Here is a 22,061-nt window from a genome sequence, read left to right as displayed (position 1 = left end):
GAGCATGACAACTATGGCATACGATTTGAGGGTTAGGACCTCAAGTGGTGGCTGGAGAAGCAAGATGACCCCCAAAAGGGTTGTGAGGAAGGGGAGTGGAGGAAGATCCCACAATTGAGTGGGTCTGGCTTAATGTAGTGCTACTAGTAGGAGCACCAGTCAGAGGGGGTCGAGAGAGACACGAGACAGGTAAGGTGGAAAGGCCAAGGCAGCGAATATAAAGAATGGGAGTATCGCTCGTGTTCAAGTGCTTTGTGTAAAGCATCCTTTAACGAGTCGAGATTGAGGATAAGAACTTGATGTTCGAGGTCTAGGCGTAGGCGATTAAAGAACCTAGTAATTGTGACATCCTCAGGTTCAGCAAGGTCGGAATGGTACTGTAACTCGTTAAAATGAGTCCTATAATCGACATAGTAGATGAGTTTTGCCTATGGTTAAGAAGACATTCCAAGAGCTGAGATCAATGGTAAGATGGTACGTGCTTCTCAGTGAGTTTCAGTTTTATCTCTTCCCACATAATATTAGGCTAGCCTAAGTAGTCGAGGGATTGTGTCACCATCTGCCAATAGCGTTTAGTAGATTTAACGAGTTTCATCTTGGCAAAACGAATACACTTATAATCAGGCATTTGTTACCTATCGAAGTATTCTTCGATGGCATTGCACCAATAAAGAAAGGCTTCGGGTTCCAAATAAACATCAAATTTTGGGGCGTCAACTTTAACTTTCCTAATAACGTCATCAACAGGATCCCTATGTTGTTCATAACGAGGATGTGGGAGATCAGGACGAAGGACATTATTGACAATTGGGTCACGAAGTTTCGGATCAAGAATGTGTTGTGTAGGGCCAAGATTGTGTGGATTAGGTAGTATGTCATCTGGGGTGCGGAGGAGTGGTTCGTGGATGTTTTGACCAACTGTGGAGGAATTGGATAAATCATCCATAGGATGTTTTCCCAAGTTCCGAGATGACTGCCCCATTTGTTCAGTAAAATTTTAGATAAGAGTTTTAAGTTTAGCGAGGTTCGATTTCACTAAAGTCATATCAGATAAAAGGCTTGTGACTTACTGTGACAAAGCATCATGAGAAGTGACAAAAATTTTTAAAATGTGATAGAAAATTTGTCCAATCAAAACCAATGCTTGTCATCAAAAAGAAACAGAAATTTTAAAAAAGTAACAAAAAAAAAAGAAGTGACAAAAAATTTTAGAATGTGATAGAAAATTATAATAAAAAGTGATAAGCACAATTAAAAAAAAAGTTAGAAAAATGCAAAAAAATTGGAAAACACTAAAAAAAAAAAGTAACAAGACATTAATCAAAACACCTATGTTTATCACTAAAAAAGTTTAAAAAATTAAAAAAAAAATGTAACAAGCAATAAAAGTGATGTTTATCACTAAAAAGTTAAGTGGTAAACATCACTTTTTACACTAAAAAAAAGTGATAAAAATTTTTAAAAAGTGACAAACACTAAAAAAAAGTGACAAATTCAAAAAAGTGAAAAAAAAAACACGAATTAAAATTCGGAATCGGTAAAGACATGGAAATAAAAAATGAAATAAAAAGTGACACAACCGCCGTCCCTCATCTTTCTCCGTTCACTGCCAAAGATCCTTAAGTTAATTCACCAACAAAATACCAATCAAAAGAGTGATAAACATTCAAAAAAGTAACGTAAATTCAAAAAAGTGTCAAAAAAATAACAAAACATAAATCAAAACCTTAAAATATATCATTATATGCAAATTCAATCATTCCATCACCGCCGCTGCCGCCACCATTCCACCTCCACCAAGGCTAACCTTGCAAGCAAAAGGTCACTCAAAACATTACATCAAACACCAATCTTTGGTTTCAGTCGAGACTTCATAAAAGAATATATAAGCACCAAAACATGACATTTGCATTCAGTAGCTATTCTATTCTACCAAGAAATCATTTGTTAAAGAAATAAACACGTAATGACAAGGAATCAAGAGGACTTAAACCAGAGGCTCCATCACACCTATTGTCCAACCAAACTAAAATGACTTTCTTTTTCATTTCTTTCATGAATACTTGTTCTACATAATAGTTACTACATTTTTTCTAAAGTTTTCATACTTGAGCTAAAAAGGGACAGTTAGAATATGAACAACGCTAAATACGAGAGTTACAACCTTGCTCGATACAGAAAGTTACAAGAAATAGAAATTGCTTTGCAGCAATCGAATCACCAACAATTCAATCGGGCTGCTGGATAAATTGGGAGCTGCATTTTAGGCTAACGTGCTTAGCTTGCTTTTCCCAATACATTGCAGTTAGTTCCCTTGGAGACCCGGGACCCCTCCTTTTTGATATGTTCGATTTCTTGATCAATGCCTTGCCATCCTTTTCTAAACCTGACATCCATACCAAAATTTAGGGATGGCAATCAAACTCGTTGGCTCAGGCCGGCCATGACTTAGCCTGTAAAAAGCCCGAGCCTCGAGCCCCATTTTGGGATGACGGGGTGAGCCCAAGCTAGCCTATGTGGCTTATCGGCTCGGGCTCACGGGCCTATTTAAAAAAAAAAAAAAACTAGTTCAAGCCTAAAATAGGCAGCAAGCTGCTGCCTTTTTTTAAGCAACCAAGTGCTGCCTTAAAAAAATCGAGCCTGCTTGATTCGACATGTTAAGACCGAGCCAAAAGCTCAAACCAAGCTCAAATTTTTTGCTCGGCTCGACTCGGGCTCGTAAAAAAGCTTGGACCAGTTTACCCAAGCCTCGAGAGTCGGCTCGAATTGACTCGTTGACACCACTACCAAAGTTACAGTAAACGAGTACAAAATATTAGTTAGACTTAAAAAAATACGATAAAACGAATAAAATGTAGCACAAGAATTTTGTAATACCATTTCCGTTGTCAAATATGTGAACGTAATCACAAGATCAGTATTTAGTAGATAATATTAGTATTAAATATATCACAGTAAGCACTGGCTAAGTAAAAACAAACTAATATTCCTCATCACCAATTGTTGTAAGCAAGGGCATAATACCAACTATTATTAGACATTTTGACACTAACTATAAAAGCAGATATTGTATTCGCCCTAAGGCATGTCAAATAGCATCTAATCAAAGTACTAGAGCAACACTTCACCACAGTAAGCAAACAAACATGATATTTAGATGCCCATTCTAATAAGTAATCACATTGCAGTATTTATCTTCAAAAAAACAAAAATATAGTACAGCAAATAGTCCATAAAGAAGGTTTTATAATTAACTCTGTTGATCATGACTGAAGAAATAAAGAAAGATCACCTAAGAGAATCTTCCTAGCATTTCATAAACAAAAAGTCCACATAGCATTTTACACAAAACAAAACTTTACTGTTAAACCTCACAAAGTATTTATGACACGATCCATCCCGAATCACCCTAGTGGACTCGAAACGTGACGTGCGCAGATGATAAATGTTGACTAGATGTCCAATCTATCACCAAAGCTGACTATGAGTTATTTCAAAAAAATGTAACAAAATCAAATGCTTATGTAAAATATAATGCGGTGGGCCCAAAATATTTACTTCGTGCTTCATTAATATGACATGTCGTGTGACTCTCATTCCGAAATCATTAGGCTCTTCCAACTAAAAAGAATCAATTGCTACCTGTAGGAAAAATCGTGGAAAAATATATGAGTTGATAGCTCAGAGAGTGGAGAAATTCGAAAATAATTATACTTTTTCAATTTTACATTTCTATCGAAAATCGAGTTCATATCATTTAATAATTCACAAGATAACATCATGTAATTATAACCAAAAGTGAAATATTCACATAAGGTCGTAAAATATCATCTCAAAATCATGATATAACATCAGTTGATAATCATGCTATAATCTCATCACATCAAACGTGCTGAAAAATCCACAAAAAATGTACCCTCTGACTGAAATATATAATCTGCCTCTCGGGTTAAGAACTTTCGCCACAGGCCTTTGACCCCTCCGTGAACGAAAGTCGGTCTCGAAGACCTCTCATAATTAATTCTAGAACACGGTCAAAACCCCTCTGTGAACTATATGTACACGATCGGAACCAATGTTAGGTCAAGACCCTCCGTGTAGGATAGAACACGGCCAGGGCCCCTCTGTGAACTAGAAGAAGTATATAATCATAGGTAATTTTCTGACCGATCTCAATATCATATCTCACATACCAAACAAATCTCAATATCACATGTCTCATATACCAAGTCACAAATGTACAATAAATAATTCTCGAAATTTCGCATGGATCATAATAAAGAAATTTCCATAATAACCATGTAATTCGAACATATAATTGCACATACTTTAACAATAAACTTAATTTATAAATACTTTAAAAATATTTATATTTTTCCACTTACTGTACAATATTCGCAAAATCAACCCGATTGGTAAACTGTTTTGATATCAGTATCGTTGCCTGAAATACGATATAATTTTTAAATAAATAATTAATTATTTTAAATAATTTCAATAATTAAATAGGCGACATCCAAAGTTAATCATTTCACGTTTAAGCGATTTTCTAAAATCTCTTTAATCACTAAAAATAGTTTTTCTTTTATCTTACTCAATTTCATAGTTTATTATACTTAACCCCTTCAATAAAATTGAATTTAATCTAATAATCTAACAACTATAAAATCAAACATAACTTGACAATAAGTAATTTTTTACTTACCTTTCAAAATTGAGGAATTCAAGCCTAATAATGTAGACCACTTAATTCCTAACACGTTGACAAATTTTATTTTTTTTTGTTTCTTCTTCTTCCCTTTTTTTTTTTCCTCTCTCTTTTCTCTCTTCTCTTTCTCTTTTATTCCTGCCCGTCTCCCAGCTCTCTCCTTCTCTGGTGTGTATAAATCATATGAAAATGGGAGATTAGCTAGTAAGTTGCCACTTGTACTCCACCAATCCATTTTTGCAAAGAAGTCCCTCTTCTTCAATTAAATATGACATTTAATCATCTAACTTCCATTAATAAAAAGTAAATCCCCAAAATTTAATTTTATCTATCATAAACCTTCAAATGGTGTCAATTTGTAAAATAAACCTTCAAAAATAATTTGGTCAGTTCACGTCCCACTAAAATGATTTACTTCAATTAATTTCTTATTTGATTTTGACTTTGACCAGTCAAATATTTGACTTTGAATAAATAATATTGACCTTTGACTAGTATGAAATGGGGTGTAACAATTTATAATTGGGTCGAAAAAGATTTAAATTCCAATCTTATGCCACCATATACATGTTCAATGGAAAAATATAGCAAAAAATCCAATTGATAGCACATTGACTGAAAAATAACAAAATTCACAAAGGAAAAGAACCTTATTATATCCCAAACCCGTTGCCATAAGCCGAATTTCATATTTAAAATCCTTAGTTATATCTAAAACTTTTGCCTTTCCTTCTCCGTCAATACTATTATAAACTAATAAATCTTCACAATCATTTGAAATCCTTAAAATGTCAAAAAAAGAGAAATGTATCAAAACTCGAATCGAATACAAATATTTCAACCGAAAAAGAAAAGGAAGGACTAGATCAATAGCTCTTACCTTTAATGATGCAAAATAAAGCAACAAACTTTAATAAATAGTCTACAGAGGGAGAAATAATTATCAATTTGAAACACTAAAGCCGCCATGGAATTATTCATCGGTTGGCGATTGTTTTTTTGCCCTATATTTTTAATACGAAGAAACTTGAGTAGAGGATTTTGTGGGATTTTGGAATTTTTGTCCATAATCGATAATGAGCATTATGTTGTTTTGGGATTTTGACGGAATTTGGGCGTATGTATTACGGGATTAAACATTTGAATTAGTTTTAATAGTATTATTCTAATTTCTTCTTTTTTGGGGGGGGTAACGAGCCTCATTTTCCCAAATAAATAAGGTCATCAAGGGCAGATTTAGTCCTGAGCTGGCCTGGGCTATAGTCCAGACTAATCAGGCCCAAAACCCTTTTTTACGAATTTTTTTAGTGTAAAAAAATTTATGTGTAATTATTTTATATATTAGCTTAGTAATAATGATGATGATAATATGGGATAATTGTTGCATCAGTTCCAAACCTTTTGATCTTTGACAGGTTTTACCTTAACTTTCACTTTGTGCCAACCATAGCACCAAACCTTTCAAATATTTGCATTTAGAATCCAAATAGATGATTCCTATTAGTTTGGCCATTAGTTGACCTAATGAATTTGACTTTCACTAATTTTAAAATGTGTAAAATGGTAACTTTGCATTTTATATATAAATGAAAATTATTAAATTAAAAAAACCAAAAAAATAAAAAACACATATGAACCATCATGTTCCCTATCCCCTACTCGCTCACCTATGCCATCCCTCTGGTTCTTCAAAATTGGCCTAAGATGGTTAGTCCATTGCAGATGGCAACATTTACCACATCGGGAAAGGCCCGAGTGTTACTGGACCGCATTCCAGTTGCTTTCTTCGTGCTTCTTCACATAGTCCACCAAAATTGCATCTTCTGCGGACGTCCATGGCCCTTTCTCCAGAACAAATCCTCCATTTGAACTCCCTTCATCACTACCACCTTCATCAAACAAAGCTGAATCAGTAGACCGTATTTGATCCACCATAAAGTCAAAGTATAGAGAAAAATGGAAGACTCAAAGGCGATGACAATGGCGCAGCATTTCCTTATCTTGCAACAACTTCAGCGCCAGAAACAGCAGTAAGACGCCATTTCTCAATTACCATACAACATTAATGCTCATTTGCGCCCTCCTCAGCGCCATCTCCTTCACCACCGCCCCCTGCTTTTCATCAACCTCAACACCAACACGCTCCATCTCAAATCCCTAATTTTAATTCGATCACCAATTTGCGAGAGGTTTTTCTTCTTTGGAGTGTGAGGAAGTGGAAGGAAGAATTAGGAAGGAAATGTTGGCGGGAAAAGTAGTAAAGTCGGTGGAGGAGGGCGGCGGAGGTGGTGGCGTCGGGGACGAGTAAAACAGGACCAACTGATTTGGGATTGAATAATCCTAAGTGTATAGGGTTAATTATGCCAGATGTTTTACATATGCTTACGTGCAGGACCCGCCTCATTAAAAAAATCGACCCCACAATATTTGTATGTATTTTGGCAAAACTTGTAAGAGGCGGTTCTGTACGTAAAGCACGACTGTTTTGGGTTTAGGAGGGCAAGAGAAGATGAATAGTGATTAGGTTTTGATTTTTGATTTTTTTTTGTTTTTTATTATAAAATGCAAAGTTACTATTTTACCCATTTTAAAATTAGTCAAAATTAAATTTATTGAGTCAACTAAGGTCAAAATAACAGAATTCATTTATTTAGACCTCATGTGCTAATTTTTTAAAGGTTTGGAATTGTGAGCGGCACAAAGTAAATGTTAAGATAAAGTTTGCAAAACATCAAAAGGTTTGAGGATGCTGCTGCGATTATCCCTAATAATCATAATAGTGCAGCCCTAGCACCACCCCTAAAATAAGCTGACTTCTAATTTTTCAAAATTCAGCCAAACAAGATCAGATCAATTTCAAATCCATTGTTCTTATTAGACAACTACAGAAGTAAGGTTCAAAAGTTAACAACAATTCAAATCCAATGTTCTTATTAGGCACGTAACAGGGAACTAAAGGAGTATGAATTCAACACAATATAAAATTGCAAATGCAAATGAAATTACATAGTATCTCTTATTCAAGCAAGTGCAACAAGACTGCGAAGAGAAGCCATCACTCCATGCATCTAATCTTCATCATGTATTCATCATCCTTGGAATTGTTGTCGATGAATCATCTGTGCGCACAAATTGTGCTGTCAATTAAATGAAAAAACAATTTTAAAACTAAAAGTATAATTGTTTTTCATTAAATTCTTTGCCTGCAATTACTAGTCGGTCATTTGACACATTTCTGTAGTTTGTTTCATCGAATATCTGAACAATCTAAAAGATCTTTTGTACAATCGGTTACAAATGACGAAAATCTTTTGTACAATCAGAATTTGGCATCATATTAAACATCATCTTTCAGATTTTTATGATTCACATAATTGCTCGATGAACAACAAGCTTGGAGACTCTAACCTTATGGGTAAACTAATGTATAACACTACTGGTTTAGTAAAAAGAAGAAAAGAAAGCTGTTATGATGCTGCAATTCGAGATGAATAAACCAAATATCTAGGTCTTCAAAAAAAATATTTGCTGCTTAAGTTTTCAATATGACAAATATAAATAGAGAGTGAGAAGAACAAGTAGATGAAGATTTAGTACCTGGGAATGTAGCAATTCGGAGATTGAACAAATGGAGGTCATCATTTATCGTGATCAGGAGGATAAATGGAAAGTTTAAATTCCTTGCCTTGATTTGTTTGCGGATCTTCCTTATTCGTTCGAATTTTCTTCGCAGAAGTAGCTGCTTTATCGTTGGTCTCATACAACTCTATTGTCCAGAGGGTTGAAATATCCGCGAGGCCAAATGGGACCGTGCTGAGGTAAGTACATTGTTTAAGATGAAGACTCTTGAGATTTGGGAAGTGAGTACCAGAAGCTTCCCAATTAACTAAGTCTGTCTTTCCAATATACAAAATTTTAAGAGCACGAAAACCTCCATCTCCTGTGCACCAATGCTTTCCCTTGAATGCATTTTCTTTCAACTTGAGGACCTCTAGCTTTTCCAACATTCCCAATGTGGACATGTACATCCAATCAAGCTGGGTGCCATAGAGTGTTAGCTTCTTTAGGTTTGATGGAAATTTGACTGGAGGGCTAACTATTTTGCTTTTAGTATCTTGCGCATCAACCACATGATTGAATAGCTTCAAATTTTCAAGACAATTCAACTGTTTCACATTGTCAAACAAACTAGATCCACCCTTGACCTCAAAGAGTTTAGACAATTGACCACGAACACCCAACTCACTTAGATTAGGAACCCTTTCAACGACATCTTTTGAACAAGTTTCAGGTGATATAGTTGAAAGTGTTCTTAGGTTTATCAAAGAACCTTTTTTATTGTTTCTTTTTCTAGAGAAGGGGTCCGGAAAAGATGTGGATACGTTTGTTTCGAGATGTCTCAGTCGAACCATTTTCACTATATCTCCTTTGATTTCAAGGGCACTTTTTGACGTCTTGACTATAAGAGTTTGCATGTTCCAAAGGTTGGTAACGTATTTAGGAAGGCTATCAAATTGGATGGACAGAAAAAGGTACCTCAAATTAACCAGTAAAACTAGGTTAGCAGGAAAACGAGTGAAACGTATGGGTTCACCATCTAACACACACAGCAATTTAAATGTTTTGGGGAAGGAAGAAATGCTTGCAATTTTCGAAGTAATTTCGTCATTGGAAAAACACAAGAAAGACCGAACATATGAACCAAACTGTTCTGGAGATATATTGTTGAGAATGTTGGGCGGAATAGAAAGGCCACGGTACATTTTGAAGTCACCATTGGAAGATGAATCGGTAATTTGATCAGACCGTTTGATTTCGTGGTAAAAAATTTCATCTACTGCTTTTTTCTTGCAAAACGCATGTATCATGCCATGAACATAGCATGTTTTAATCCTGCCATCTGTCCTCCATTTTTCAACAATGACTAAATTCCTGTTGACAAGACATTCTAGATAGTCCTCCGCAGTATTCTCCAAGTGTATACCCCCCTTTCGTTGTACGAATTCTTCGGCAATCCACAAGCGAATTAGTTTCCTTGCCGAGATACGGTAACCTTCTGGAAGCACCCCAAAGTAGATGAAAACCGCTTTCAAGTCATACGGTAGTTGATTAAATATCCATTCAATAAAAGAGTCCGTGATCTTCCTTTGATCCATTTCAACAATATAATCCTTCACATTTTTGGAGATAACTTCCCAATGATAACTTTCAGGACCTTTTTCTTGTAGAATTCCTCCGATCACCGCTATCGCGAATGGTAGTCCACCACATTCAACAGCTATTTGCCTTCCATGTTTTATTAACTCCTGGGGGCATTCCTCCAAGCCAAATGCCTTCCTTTTGAGTAATGTCCAACTCTCATCAGGATCCAGAATACGCAAATGGTAGTATTCTAATTTACAATTGTCATTCTTACCCACATTCTTATCACGACTAGTCAATAGTATTCTACATTTTTTCTTGTTCTTAGGAAAAACATTTTGGAGATGATTCCAATCACTCTGAGTCCACACATCATCAAGGACAATTAAATACTTCGCTTCCTCCAAAGATCTCTTAAGTTTTCTAGCTAACCTATCTTCAGTCATGTTACGTATATCATCGGTGACATCGGTGATTTGATCCAGAATTGCAAGGAAAACTTCCTTCTTATTACAATCTTGAGAAATATAATCTCGAGAAATATGGGCCCATGCACGTTTGTCAAATTCATACACTGCAGGATCACGAAATATCATTTTAGCTAGTGTTGTCTTACCAAGACCTGGCATACCAACTATGGATACAACTTCTAGTTCGTCAGATTCTCTAGTAAGAAGATTAATAACTTTCTTTGCATCATCATCAAATCCCACGACATGGTCTTCCTCTACGATAGGAACCTATAGTATAGTAATGACGATCAAATCCAAAATGACATGACAATGTTTAAATGAAATAGGTATTAGAAACTCAAGGATATAAATAAATGAGATGAATACCTAAAGATACGTACATGTCTATGTCTATAAATTAAGCCCCCGTTTGAGCTCCATTATTTCTCATTACATTAAATTAAATTTTTCTCCTTCCTATTTTTAACCACACAATCTTCAATAAATTACACATAAATAAAAAAAAAATTTCAACCACGCATTTTTATTTAAAAAACACTATTCATCTCATTATAATGCCAAATAATGGGGCTCAAACACACCCTAATTGTAAAGTAGCATCACTACTCTCCAACTTTTACACGTAGTAACATATCCTTCTAAACTCGGCTAGACCGGATAATCTAGATTTTGTCCGGATGATTTACAATTAGAATTAGTTTTTAACTTTAAATGAGAATACATTTTAAAACTATAAATTTAGTAATTAACCCGTCATTTGGCCCCATCATTTCAAATTTTAATGGGTGAAATAGTATTTTTGTTGGAGAATGTGGTTAAAAAAGAATAAAAAAATTTCGATTTACGTATAACATTATTTTATAGAAGCTTGTGTTGTTAAAAATAGAAAAAAGAAAAATAAAATTTAATTTAATGGGAGCCAAATGGGTGCTAATCTTTCATGAATATTTTAAATATTGTTACCATGTCAACTGTATGTCAATGAGTATTAGTAATGTTAACATCGAAAAATGTACCACCAATGTAGCCAACAAGTAGTTAGACACGTGGCCTTCTCCAGTGGGGGTGGAGCTGACAGCACGCACTCCGACTGTCAAGTCAGTTTGGGAAAAAATATATTGAGTGTGGAAGGACTTTTAGCGTGAGCTTCCAATATAGAATAAAGGGGTCGATATTGGGAGTCAAATGAGTGTAGAGAGCAAAGTTATAATATCAAAATCTAAACTTGGATTACCTTTGAATGATACTAAGTGTGAGATAGTGAGTATAGACCGTCGGATGAGAGGACACATGGCCTTATCCTCTTAGGCTTAACTTTTCATCATGGGCATCAATCAATCACAGTGTATTAATACTAATCCTAACTTCCCTTCCATAAGTTACAGCTTGCGGCAGTAGACTTGACCAAATAGGTTGGTTGTGGCGACAGTAGCAGGGGGTTGTCACATCAATCATATCAGTAGATCTGATTCGGAGAGTCTTTGACCAAAGAGCCTCACCTCCCTTTTCTAAGGGGTTCGACGTTATGGGTTCGGTTAATACATGTGTTTGGTACATCTCATGGGTTCGTCAGATGATTCGATCGCGGATCCACACACGTGGGTTTCATCCATGTCGACCTAACTGTTAAGTGGAACCCAGATAGAGCCTCTGTTGGAGAAGGTATAACAATAGTCCCAGAAATCCATGTATAAATATTTATATAATGCATGAGCTTGTAAGTTGGGAGAAGGAAGGACGAAAAAAGGAACGCGGTATAACAAGTCCCCGAAGTCCATGTATGGATATTTATATAATGCATGGGCTTGTAAGGTGGGAGAAAGAAGGACGAAAAAAGAACACGGTGTACATGGCGGAAGCCGTAATGAGGCTTCGAAGGGAAGAGACGATGCCTTGGGGAGAAGCGAGCCTGTTATACTTGGTGGAAGTCGTAATGAGGCTTCCAAGGGAAAAGGCAATGCCTTAGGGGAGAGGCGAGCCTCTTACACTTGGTGGAAACCATAATGAGGCTTCCAATGGAAGATGCGATGCCTTGGGGAGAGGCCATCCTGTTATACTTGGTGGAAGCCGTAATGAGGCTTCCAAGGGAAAAGGCGATGCCTTGGGAGAGAGGCGAGCCTGTTATACTTGGTGGAAGCCGTAATGAGGCTTCCAAAGGAAGAGGCGATTCCTTGGGGAAAGGCCAGCCCATTATACTCAGCCAAAGTGATATATCACGTGAGACTGCTTCGGCAGTTTGAATGTTTTTGACATTTATTGCCACAAATTGTTATGCTGCCGTTTGGCCTTCTTGAAAAAAAGGTGTCTTATTTTCAGTGTATACTATTGGACATGCGTTATGATCTGGACCATGGAAGTTGAAGCGTCGGGTACAATAAATGGTTCAGATGTGGTCATAATTTGGACAACTCAGATCTTTGAGATCCGATGGTTGAAAATGCGTATGTTTGCCTTCAAAAAGGTTTATTTGCTTGGATATTCAATTGTTGACATAAATCATATAACATGTGTGTGTCTGTGGTGTGTTTAACGAATGCATTCGTACTTGGTGGATTTTGATGAGAGTTGGTGCAAGGGATTGTTTGGTTTCGGAAGATGCAATGGAGCGTATAAATTGGATAATCCCTGGGTATAATGTGTGGGACGCTCAGACCCGTGAAGATGAAAACATAGTTTCAACACAATCTTCTTTGAAGGCTCCGAGGGTAGCACGAAGCGCATCGAGTTGCCTACTAGTTCGAATAAATAATGTTACAATAGGGTGTGACCTCAACCCAAATTGCCCTTAGTGGCACTATGTGGATCCTCAAAGGTCGATACCGCCTTACCTTCCCTGAGCAGCTAGGCGATTTCTCTGCCAGAACGTTCTAGACAAAGTGTATTGTAGCTGCAATTTTGAGTTTTAACCTGTTCAAAGAGACCTCATAGTTGTAAAGGTTGTTGTACATGGCAGACGCCTCTCAAAAGGAAGAGGTCCCGTGACTTGTGTGTCTAATGTAGTTGTATTCTATAGCAGTGTTTTTAAGCTAAATGTAAACGGCGGATTGCCGTCAATTGTAAATATATGAAATAGATTTCGCTTTTTTGTGCGAATTTTGTGTTATGATTGAGTATGGTTTGTTGATGCATAATTGGGAGTTAAACTACTCTTTTTGTTGTCTTGGGCTTACAATCAAAGACATGTCTTTTGAAATGTATTTTTCAAAGTGCCTCTATGGGCTGATTTTCATAGAGATGCTCTTGGGCTAATTTTTCGTACATAATGGAAGCCATAATAAGACTTCAAAGAGGAGAAGCGAGCCTATCTTAGTGGAAGCCATAATAAGGCTTCAACAGAAGAGGCTATGCCTGTGGAGATGAGAGCCTATCGTGCTTAGTGGAAGCCGTAATAAGGCTTCAACGGAAGAGGCGATGCCTGTGGAGAGGCGGGCCTATCTTAGTAGAAGTTGTAATAAGGCTTCAACGGAAGAGGCGATGCCTGTGGAGAGGCGAGCCTATCATACTTAGTAAAAGCCATAATAAGGCTTCAACGGAAGATATGATGCCTGTGGAGAGGCGAGCCTATCGTACTTAGTGGAAGCCGTATTAAGGCTTCACCGTTCCCACTTGGCCGTTTGCCTGGGGGTGATGGGGGAGGAGAAATGATTTTTATCCTCAATTCTTCACATAAATCTCTAACCTTCCTGCTGTGGAACTGCCGATCGTTGTCTGATACAAACGAATGGGGAATTCCAAACCGACAAATAATATTTTTCCAAATAAATTTGGAAGTGTTAGTCTCAAAGATTTTTGCCAAAGGTTCAGCCTCAACCCATTTGGTGAAATAGTCAATGGCGACTATAACATAATTGGCACTCCCTCTCTCTTTCAAGAGGGGACCGATGAGGTAGATACCCTACGTGGCGAAGTGCTAGAGACTGGACATAACGGTCAATTCCTGAGTTGGCTACCTCTAAACAGATGGGAAGCGTTGGCACTTGTCACATTTCTTAATGAACTGGATGGCATCTTTCCTTAGCGTAGGCCAATAGTATCTTTGTCTTAGCACTTTATGCGCCAGAGCCGGCCCGATGGTATGGTTGCCGTAGATCCCCTCATGTATTTTCCAAAGCACATAGTTGGCTTCATCTCCACCTGTACATCGAATGAGAGGTGAAGAGAATCCTCTCTTATAAAGCACGTCCCCCCGAAGGACGTAATTAGTAGCTCTAGTCAGAGCTTGTGGACTTCGTCCTTGTTTTCTAGCACCGTTTGGGCCTGGAAGATGTTCTATCGGTACGACCTTGAGTAGCTCCGAATCTTTGCAATTGGCCAATTTTGACAGAGCATCGACGTGCGCATTTTCTGTCCTTGGGACCCGATTCAGCTCGAATGTTTCAAATTATGGGTATAGTTTCATGACTTTCTTTCGATAAGAAGCCATGTTTCTATCTCTTGTTACAAAATCGCCTCTAATATGGCTAACCACCAATTGCAAGTCAGAGTTAAAAAGTAACATTTTTACCTACATTTCCTTTGAAAGCCTAAGGCCGCTAGCAATGCCTCGTATTCAGCCGCACTTTTTCAGGCCTGAAAGCCTAACCTAATGGCACAGTTAAGTTTGTGTCCCTCCGAGCTTATCAAGACAATTCTAGCCCCCAAGCCTATGTCACCAGAGGATCCATCAAAAAATAGTTCCAAGCTAGGGAGTCGGATGGTTCTGTGTCCATGCTAGTATCTTAGGCTTCAGCAAACTCCACAATAAAGTCTGCAAGTGCTTGGCCCTTGATTGAGGCCCTTGGTTTGTACGAGATATCAAACTCGCTCAGTTCCACAGCCCATTTCATTAGCCTACCCGAGGCATCTGGCTTTCGTAATATTTGCTTAAGGGGTAGGGTCGTCAACATTTGTATGCTGTGGGCTTGAAAGTATGACCTCAACTTTTGGAAGCAATCATCAGGGAGAAAGCTAGTTTATCTATATCAGTGTATTTCGATTTGACCAACGAGAGGCCTTGCTAACATAATATACCGACAGCTGCCTGCCATCCTCCTCTTTTACTAGTACCAAACTTACGGCTTCTGCTGATGCTGCAAAGTACAAAATCATAGCCTCTCCTTCTTTAGGCTTCGAGATGAAGAGGGCTTCCCCCAAAGTACTTCTTCAGCCTTTGGAGGGCCGTCTCACACTCCTCACTCCATTGGAATTTCTTCCCCCCTTTGAAGATTTTGAAAAAGGGGAAGCACCTATCCGTTGCTTTGGAAATGAATCGGTTAAGGGCAGCTCATCGACCTATAAAACTCTATACCTCCATGGGCTTGCTGGAGATCTCATGTTCAGCAAAGCTTTGATTTCTTCTGGATTCGCTTCTATTCCATGCTGATTAACCATGTATCATAGAAATTTGCCAGAGGCTACGTCGAACGCACATTTAATGGATTCAGCTTCATGCGATATTTTCTTAGAATGACAAAGGCATCCTCTAGGTGGTCGGTGTGGTTTGCGACTTTCAAGCTTTTCATGAGCATGTCGTCTATACATACACCTGCATAGTTCTGCAAAGAAGGTCAGAGAACATTCTGTTGACTAATCTTTGATATGTTACCCTAGCGTTTTTAGTCCAAAAGGCATGACCTTATAGCAATAAAGCCCCCTATCAGTTATAAATGAGGTGTGCCCCCCATCTAATGGGTTTATGGGTATTCGATTATACCTTAAGTACGCATCTATAAAATTGAGGAGCTCATGCCCTATAGTGGCATCCACGAGCTGATCAATTATGGGGAGGGAAAAGTTGTCTTTTGGACACGCCTAGTTAAGGTTGGAAAAATCTATGCAGACCCTCCATTTGCCATTATGTTTGTTTACAAGTACCGGGTTGGATATCCATTTCAGGTATATTGCTTCTCGGATGAACCCATTATCTTCCAGTCTTTGCACCTCCTCTTTTAGGGCTTCATATTGCTCAGGGTTCAGGGCTCTTCTTTTTTGTCGATGGGGGTAAACTTAGGATCAATGTTGAGGTGATGGCTATTGACCTTAGGATCGATGACCACCATGTTCCCTTGTTTCCAAGTAAAGACATCTAAGTTGTCAATGAGGAAATCTTTGAGTCTCTGCTTGTCCTCGGCGTTCAATTCTTTCCCTACCAACAATGTTTTGGTGGGGTTTTGCGGGTCTATGGAGAAGACCTCTAGTTCCTCAATAGGTGTGGCTTGTGAGTCTGACTCTATTATTTTGGGATTCAAAATTATCTCCATCACCCTTGTTCAGATGTGGGTTCCTCTGCTACGGTATCTATCATTTCGACATATCCCCTTCTTCAGGGGTCGAACCTTCTGTAGGTGCGTCAAGCATTTCCGTCTTGGGAGATCATATTCACACTACGAGGTTCGGATTTCCTTAATGAACTGAGGTAGCATTTCCTTGAGCCCATCCAATCGCCTTGAACTATGGCTATGCCTCGTTCAGTTGAGAATTTAATGCACAGATAGTAGATGGAGGTGACTGCTCAGAGCTCTTTCAGTGCGGGTCGCCCCAGCACCCCGTGATACGCAGATGCATGATCTACGACAAGAAACTCCATAAGATGGTGGGTTGTAAGCTGTTCCCATATCTACAGCCAGTGTGATCCTCTCACTCGGAACGATGCCGTCTCTGGTGAAGCCATATAATGGGGCGGTCATGGGGATTAAGCTATGGCTGATTTGCATCTTGCCGTAAGTCACTCCAAATAGAATGTTAACGGAACTCCCATTGTCCACGAGCATACGATTTAGATCGTTTCTGGCCACAACGGCCCTTACTACGAGGGCGTCACAGTACGGGTAATGGACACCAATGGTATCTTCATGCGTAAAAGTGATTGTTTGAGTGGTGTGTGTCCCGCGAGGATTGCTGTTAACCAAATAGGTTGTCATGGGGGGGTCTTTGGCCTCCCTAGCATAATTCCTTTGAGCATTTCTAAAATCCCCCCAACATGAGGGCCCCCGATTATGGTATCAATTTCTCTGATGAGATCATTCTCTGCATCAGCATGGGGTTCCCTCCTTTGCCTTCGTGTGTCCCTAGGTCTTTCCAAGTCTTCATTACTTTGCTGTCTGGGGGAGTGAACTCTCTACACACGCCTCACCTCTTTGTGTTGAGGCTCTTGCTCTTGTCTCTTCTTGGATGTATCCCTCCGGTCTCTACCTGTATTTCTCCTCCTGATTTATTGATTCCAGTTGCCGAGGCCTTGACATGCAGTTATTGGTGCTGTGGCCGTAAGTTCAGTGGTAAGAGCAATACGGCCTATTTCTAGGCTCATTATCCTTTCCTCTGCCTCTTCTCCGCGGTTGGTTTCTCCGAGTCTACTTTAGGGGCGACTTCTTCATAGGCTAAGAAAGGTACTGCATTCAGGGTGGCAGTAGCTAATGCTTGGCCTGAAGTAGGTGCGATTGTCTACCTAGCTTGGGTCCATTGCTGGGTTACCAAGTGCTAGATGCGGCCCCGTCTTTATCTTTGTGGAGGCAGAAGTCCTAAAGAGGTTCGATTGCGATGATCAATCAACTCTTTGTTGACTATCTCACTTCTCATCATTTCCACCAAAGCATCATAGGTAGTCGAATTCTGGTTCATGTTAAGGCTTCCCCTTAGGGCTGACAGAGCCTCCCTATCCGTTACCTATTCGCAATAGGTCATCTCGTCTGTGAACTTTGCTAAGTAGATTTTCAAGGTTTCATCGGCCTGTTGCCTCATATCCTGTAGCCTTTGAATGGGGGCCTCTCCCTCTTTGCTTGCCAAGTATCGATTCAAGAAAACATTCTTAAGGTTAGATCAACTTCTGATGTTGCAAGCCGAAAAACAACTGTACCATATTTCGATCATCCCCCGCCAAAGTCAAGTGGAAAGTCCTACATTTGAGTGCTAGCGAGGCTCCTCTCAGAGACATGTAAGCCTTATAATTATTGAGGTGTTTCGTGGGGTCTCATTTGCCTTCATACTTTGGTATCTTTGGGAGCACAAAATGGCTCAGAACATGTGCGTTCCTTAACTCCCGTGAAAATGGAAGGCTATCATCATCGTCCAATTCGTAAGACCTGTACTGAGTCTTCCCCTTCGGCTTGATACCGAGGTGGTTGGGATGTTCCCGCCTGGTCCCGTAAATTCGTCGCATCCCTCTAGCCTGGCCTATTTCTAGACAATCGAACCTCCTGAGTTCCCTACCCTTGATCATATTCATTCTGCTTTGGAATGTGGGTAGATTGTTGGGGCCTATTTCTAGGCCTCGAAGGTCTGATCCTGTAAAAAATACTGGCGGATCTCTGCAGCTCTGATTCTTGGGAATACTCCGGGGGAAAATTGCCCTCCTCCCGAGGCAAGTCACCTTTTGAGGACATGCCCATCTCTCTCTCAATTGGGCTCAGACTTCTCGCTTGCTCAAGCGGCTAAGTTCCTGCATCATCCTCTTGATGGAAAGCCTCTTGTTGGGGGGTCGGCTCCTTCCATGGCCCTGCATTTGCATGAGCAGTTGTTGCATAATAGTGTTTTGCTGAGTTATGTCCCTCATATTCGCAGCCATCTCTCCAACTTCTCTCACCAAACAAGCGGTGGCTCCACCTCTTCGGTGTATGGTGGGGGAGATGAGTAGTAACGTTTACTCGAAGAACCTCTTCTTCAGAGGCCTCCTGCTGGTGGTCTCTGCTTTAACGGCCATAAAGACTAGAGCTCATGGTGTATCGCTGATCCTTGGGTTAACAATTCCGAGTAAGTGATTTCTTGATAGCCGAACCTTTCTTCAAGGTATTGCAATTGTACAATGTCTTCCTAGATGGCTTTCACCACTAGGAAGTTCGTAGTTGTAATGTACCGATTCCCACAAATTGCGCCAATCTGTTGACCTCGAAAAATATGCCTCCAGCGTGGCTAACAGATCCCAAGATCTCTCACGTCCAGATAAGCTGTGTTCCTGCACACTAGGACAAACCGTTAGACATACGTGGCCTTCTCCGATGAGAGTGGAGCCAACCGCGCGCACTCTAACAATCAAGTCAGTTTGGGAAGAAATATATTAAGTGTGGGAGGACTTTTAACGTGAGCTTCTAATATAGAATAAAGAGGGTCGGTATTGGGAGTCAAATGAACGTAGAAAGCAAAGTCATAATATCAAAGTCTAAACTTGCATTACCTTTGATTAATACTAAGTGTGGGCTTTTATAATGTGAGATAGTGAGTGTAGACCATCGGATGAGAGGACACGTGGCCTCATTCTCTTAGGCTTAACTTCCCATCATGGGCATCAATCAATCACAGTATATCAATGCTAATGCCAACTTTCCTTCCATAAGTTACAGCTTGCGGCAGTAAACTTGACCAAATAGGTTGGCTGTGGTGGCAGTGGCAGTGGCAGTGGCAGGGGGTTGTCACATCAATCATAACAATATATCTGATTCGGAGACTCTTCGGCCAAAGAGCCTTGCCTCCCTTCCCAGAGGAGATTCGGTGTTATGGGTTCGGTTAATACATGGGTTCGGTACATTTCATGGGTTCGTCCGATTATTCGGCCGCGGGTCCGCACACATGGGTTTCATCCACGTCGGCTTAACTCCTAAAGGAGACCCAAATAGGGCCTCTGTTGGAGAACGTATAACAAGTAAACATTTCAAAATAATAATAATAATAATAATAATTAAATGAAGAAAGGAAAATCAAAGTATAAAGAAGAAAGGAAAAATCAAAGCTGCGTCATGCACAAGGATTTTATTTTTTATTTTTTTAAGATAGCCTGAAAAGCTCTTTGATGTAACTTATGTTTGAGTCACATTTTAGGAAAAAATGCATTATTCAAGTCAAATCAATGAGAAATGTGTAATTAAAAAATAAATAAAAATTTTAGATTTACGTGTAATATTATTTTATTGAAAAATGTGTAGTTGAAATGATGTCAAATTATTGAAGAATATACTTTTTTAAAAATAATGTGGCTCAAACAAGGTCATAAACTATAGTTATAAAAGTCAATTAGTAATTTCAGAGATCAATATTCAGTCAAGGATTCAAAAGTCAATAATTAAAAAAAAATCCTAAAATTATCAATTATTTGGAGCAGAAGTTAGTTTTAAAGAAATGAATCGTGCGGTAGCAGTAATCATCACCTATCTGGACTCTGGAGTTTGCACATATAGATCTATTTGCGGCATGGGTTTATTGGGAAAAATTTGTCTAAACGCGTTGTTAACATAGTGGACAGAAAACGAGTAAGTAAGAGAAAATACAAATTAACTATACAAATATTACTGCGATTTTCCCTAAACTAATCTATAACTATGAAAAAACTCAGATTCTTCCCAATTAGTATTAAACCAATCAAAACCAATATGAAGATTGGGCTGACTAAGAATCAAGTCATCAACAATGTTAATCTAGTAATACACTCTAACTAACTAGAGTAAAATGAGTATTAATGAGTATATATTTTACCTTGGATATTTTGGCAGTGTTAGATCCATCCCCATCTTTCCTTTCCTTATCGCCCGACTTCTGCTTCTGCTTCTCCTTCTCCTTCTCCTCATTTAAATCGCTCACCATAGCCATCATCGGCTTAATTGAATGCGCCAAATCTAAAAGCTTTGTGGGATGACGCAATGGATTCTTTATTTTTTCACACACAGTACTAGATTTATACCGATCTGCCTCAATAGCATATTCATCTATTATAGCTTCTCCTTCGTATACTGTGCGTCTTATTTGTGTCACCAATGCTTTCAAAGATTCAGACTTGGTCGGCTCATTTGTATAATCCTGGAGGAAGCCTCTGAACATATTCAGATTATTTCTCAGACGTTTCACTTCATTATCCAGTTCAGAAATCTTCTTAATAGTGGAAACAATCAACTCCTTGAGGACTTGTAGTATAAATTTCACCGCAGCTTCGTCCGCCATCTCTTCAATTGATTTCTTGCAATAAAATCACTTTTACGCGTATTGCAGCTATTCTATGCTACATGGGGTGAAGATGGGAATATTGATTCAACCTGGGAATTACGGGGAAAAAAATCTTGAAAGAGTTTCATTTGAGCAACTACGTGTGTTTGAATCTCATTTTTAATAAGCTTTCTCATTTTTCTACCGTACTTTAGTTCTTAAAAAATTATTAGTGCACAGTATATTGTCAGGCACTTTAATTATTGTAAAAGACATTCAGATTCAAATGTCAAAAATACCCTATTTTTAAAACCAATTTTCAAAAGTAACCCTTCCATTCCTTCAGGTTTAAATAACCTCCCACCATTTTATTTGAAGGGTAAACTGGAAACATACATTCTTGGACCTGCAAATTTCCGACAATGTGGCCCCCACAGATTCAGAAGATAAAATTGGCCATTGGAGCTCAAACATACGAGTAACCAAGTCATTTTATAATTATTTTTTTTTCTTTCCTGAATAACGAGCCAAATACGAGAAAATTAAATATTGCAAATGACAGATCAATACAAGATTAATAATTTCAATAACAAGTGATGAATATTGTGATACTTGAAATTGCACCGGTAGAACACTTCAGAAAATTGACTCAATTTGGACAATCTTGCTGTCAAGCAACAATATATTTACATTTACCCATAAAAAAAAAAATCATGACTTTCAAACTTTGTTTTAGCTTGTTTTTGGCCCTCATTCTTGGCCATTTTTCAACAATTGTGGGCTCATATCAGATGACAAGGACGGTAGGAGTTGACAATAATTGAGTCACATGCTTGTCAAGCTTGAAGCTGATTTTT

General features: G+C 38.6%; 1 protein-coding gene across 2 annotated transcripts; it reads right to left on the bottom strand.

The window, feature by feature from the left end:
- Nucleotides 1-7,553: 7,553 nt before the first annotated feature.
- On the bottom strand, nucleotides 7,554-21,401 carry LOC111403172 (putative late blight resistance protein homolog R1A-3). 2 transcript variants are annotated; one of them, XM_023031577.1, is made up of 3 exons: nucleotides 20,761-21,401; nucleotides 8,306-10,590; nucleotides 7,554-7,845 (listed from the first exon to the last, which is right to left on the bottom strand). In XM_023031577.1, exons 1-2 carry the CDS (start codon nucleotides 21,220-21,222, stop codon nucleotides 8,347-8,349), a joined length of 2,706 nt encoding a protein of 901 aa, XP_022887345.1. In that variant the 5' UTR covers nucleotides 21,223-21,401; the 3' UTR covers nucleotides 7,554-7,845; nucleotides 8,306-8,346. The 2 variants fall into 2 exon arrangements, with proteins under 2 accessions (XP_022887345.1, XP_022887344.1); XM_023031576.1 differs by having other exon boundaries at nucleotides 7,554-7,827.
- Nucleotides 21,402-22,061: the final 660 nt, after the last annotated feature.

The sequence above is a fragment of the Olea europaea genome, chromosome 11, assembly GCF_002742605.1.
Source record: "Olea europaea var. sylvestris chromosome 11, O_europaea_v1, whole genome shotgun sequence".
Lineage (NCBI taxonomy): Eukaryota > Viridiplantae > Streptophyta > Magnoliopsida > Lamiales > Oleaceae > Olea > Olea europaea.
The sequence above is the reverse complement of the archived record's forward strand: the minus strand, read 5'-3'. Positions and strand labels throughout refer to the sequence as shown.

Excerpts from the sequence above, each read along its gene's own strand:
- LOC111403172 (XM_023031577.1), bottom strand. The coding sequence starts at position 21,222 with ATGGCGGACGAAGCTGCGGTGAAATTTATACTACAAGTCCTCAAGGAG. Across the intron at positions 10,591-20,760 it reads ACACTGCCAAAATATCCAAG|GTTCCTATCGTAGAGGAAGA; the intron begins GTAAAATATATA and ends ACTATACTATAG.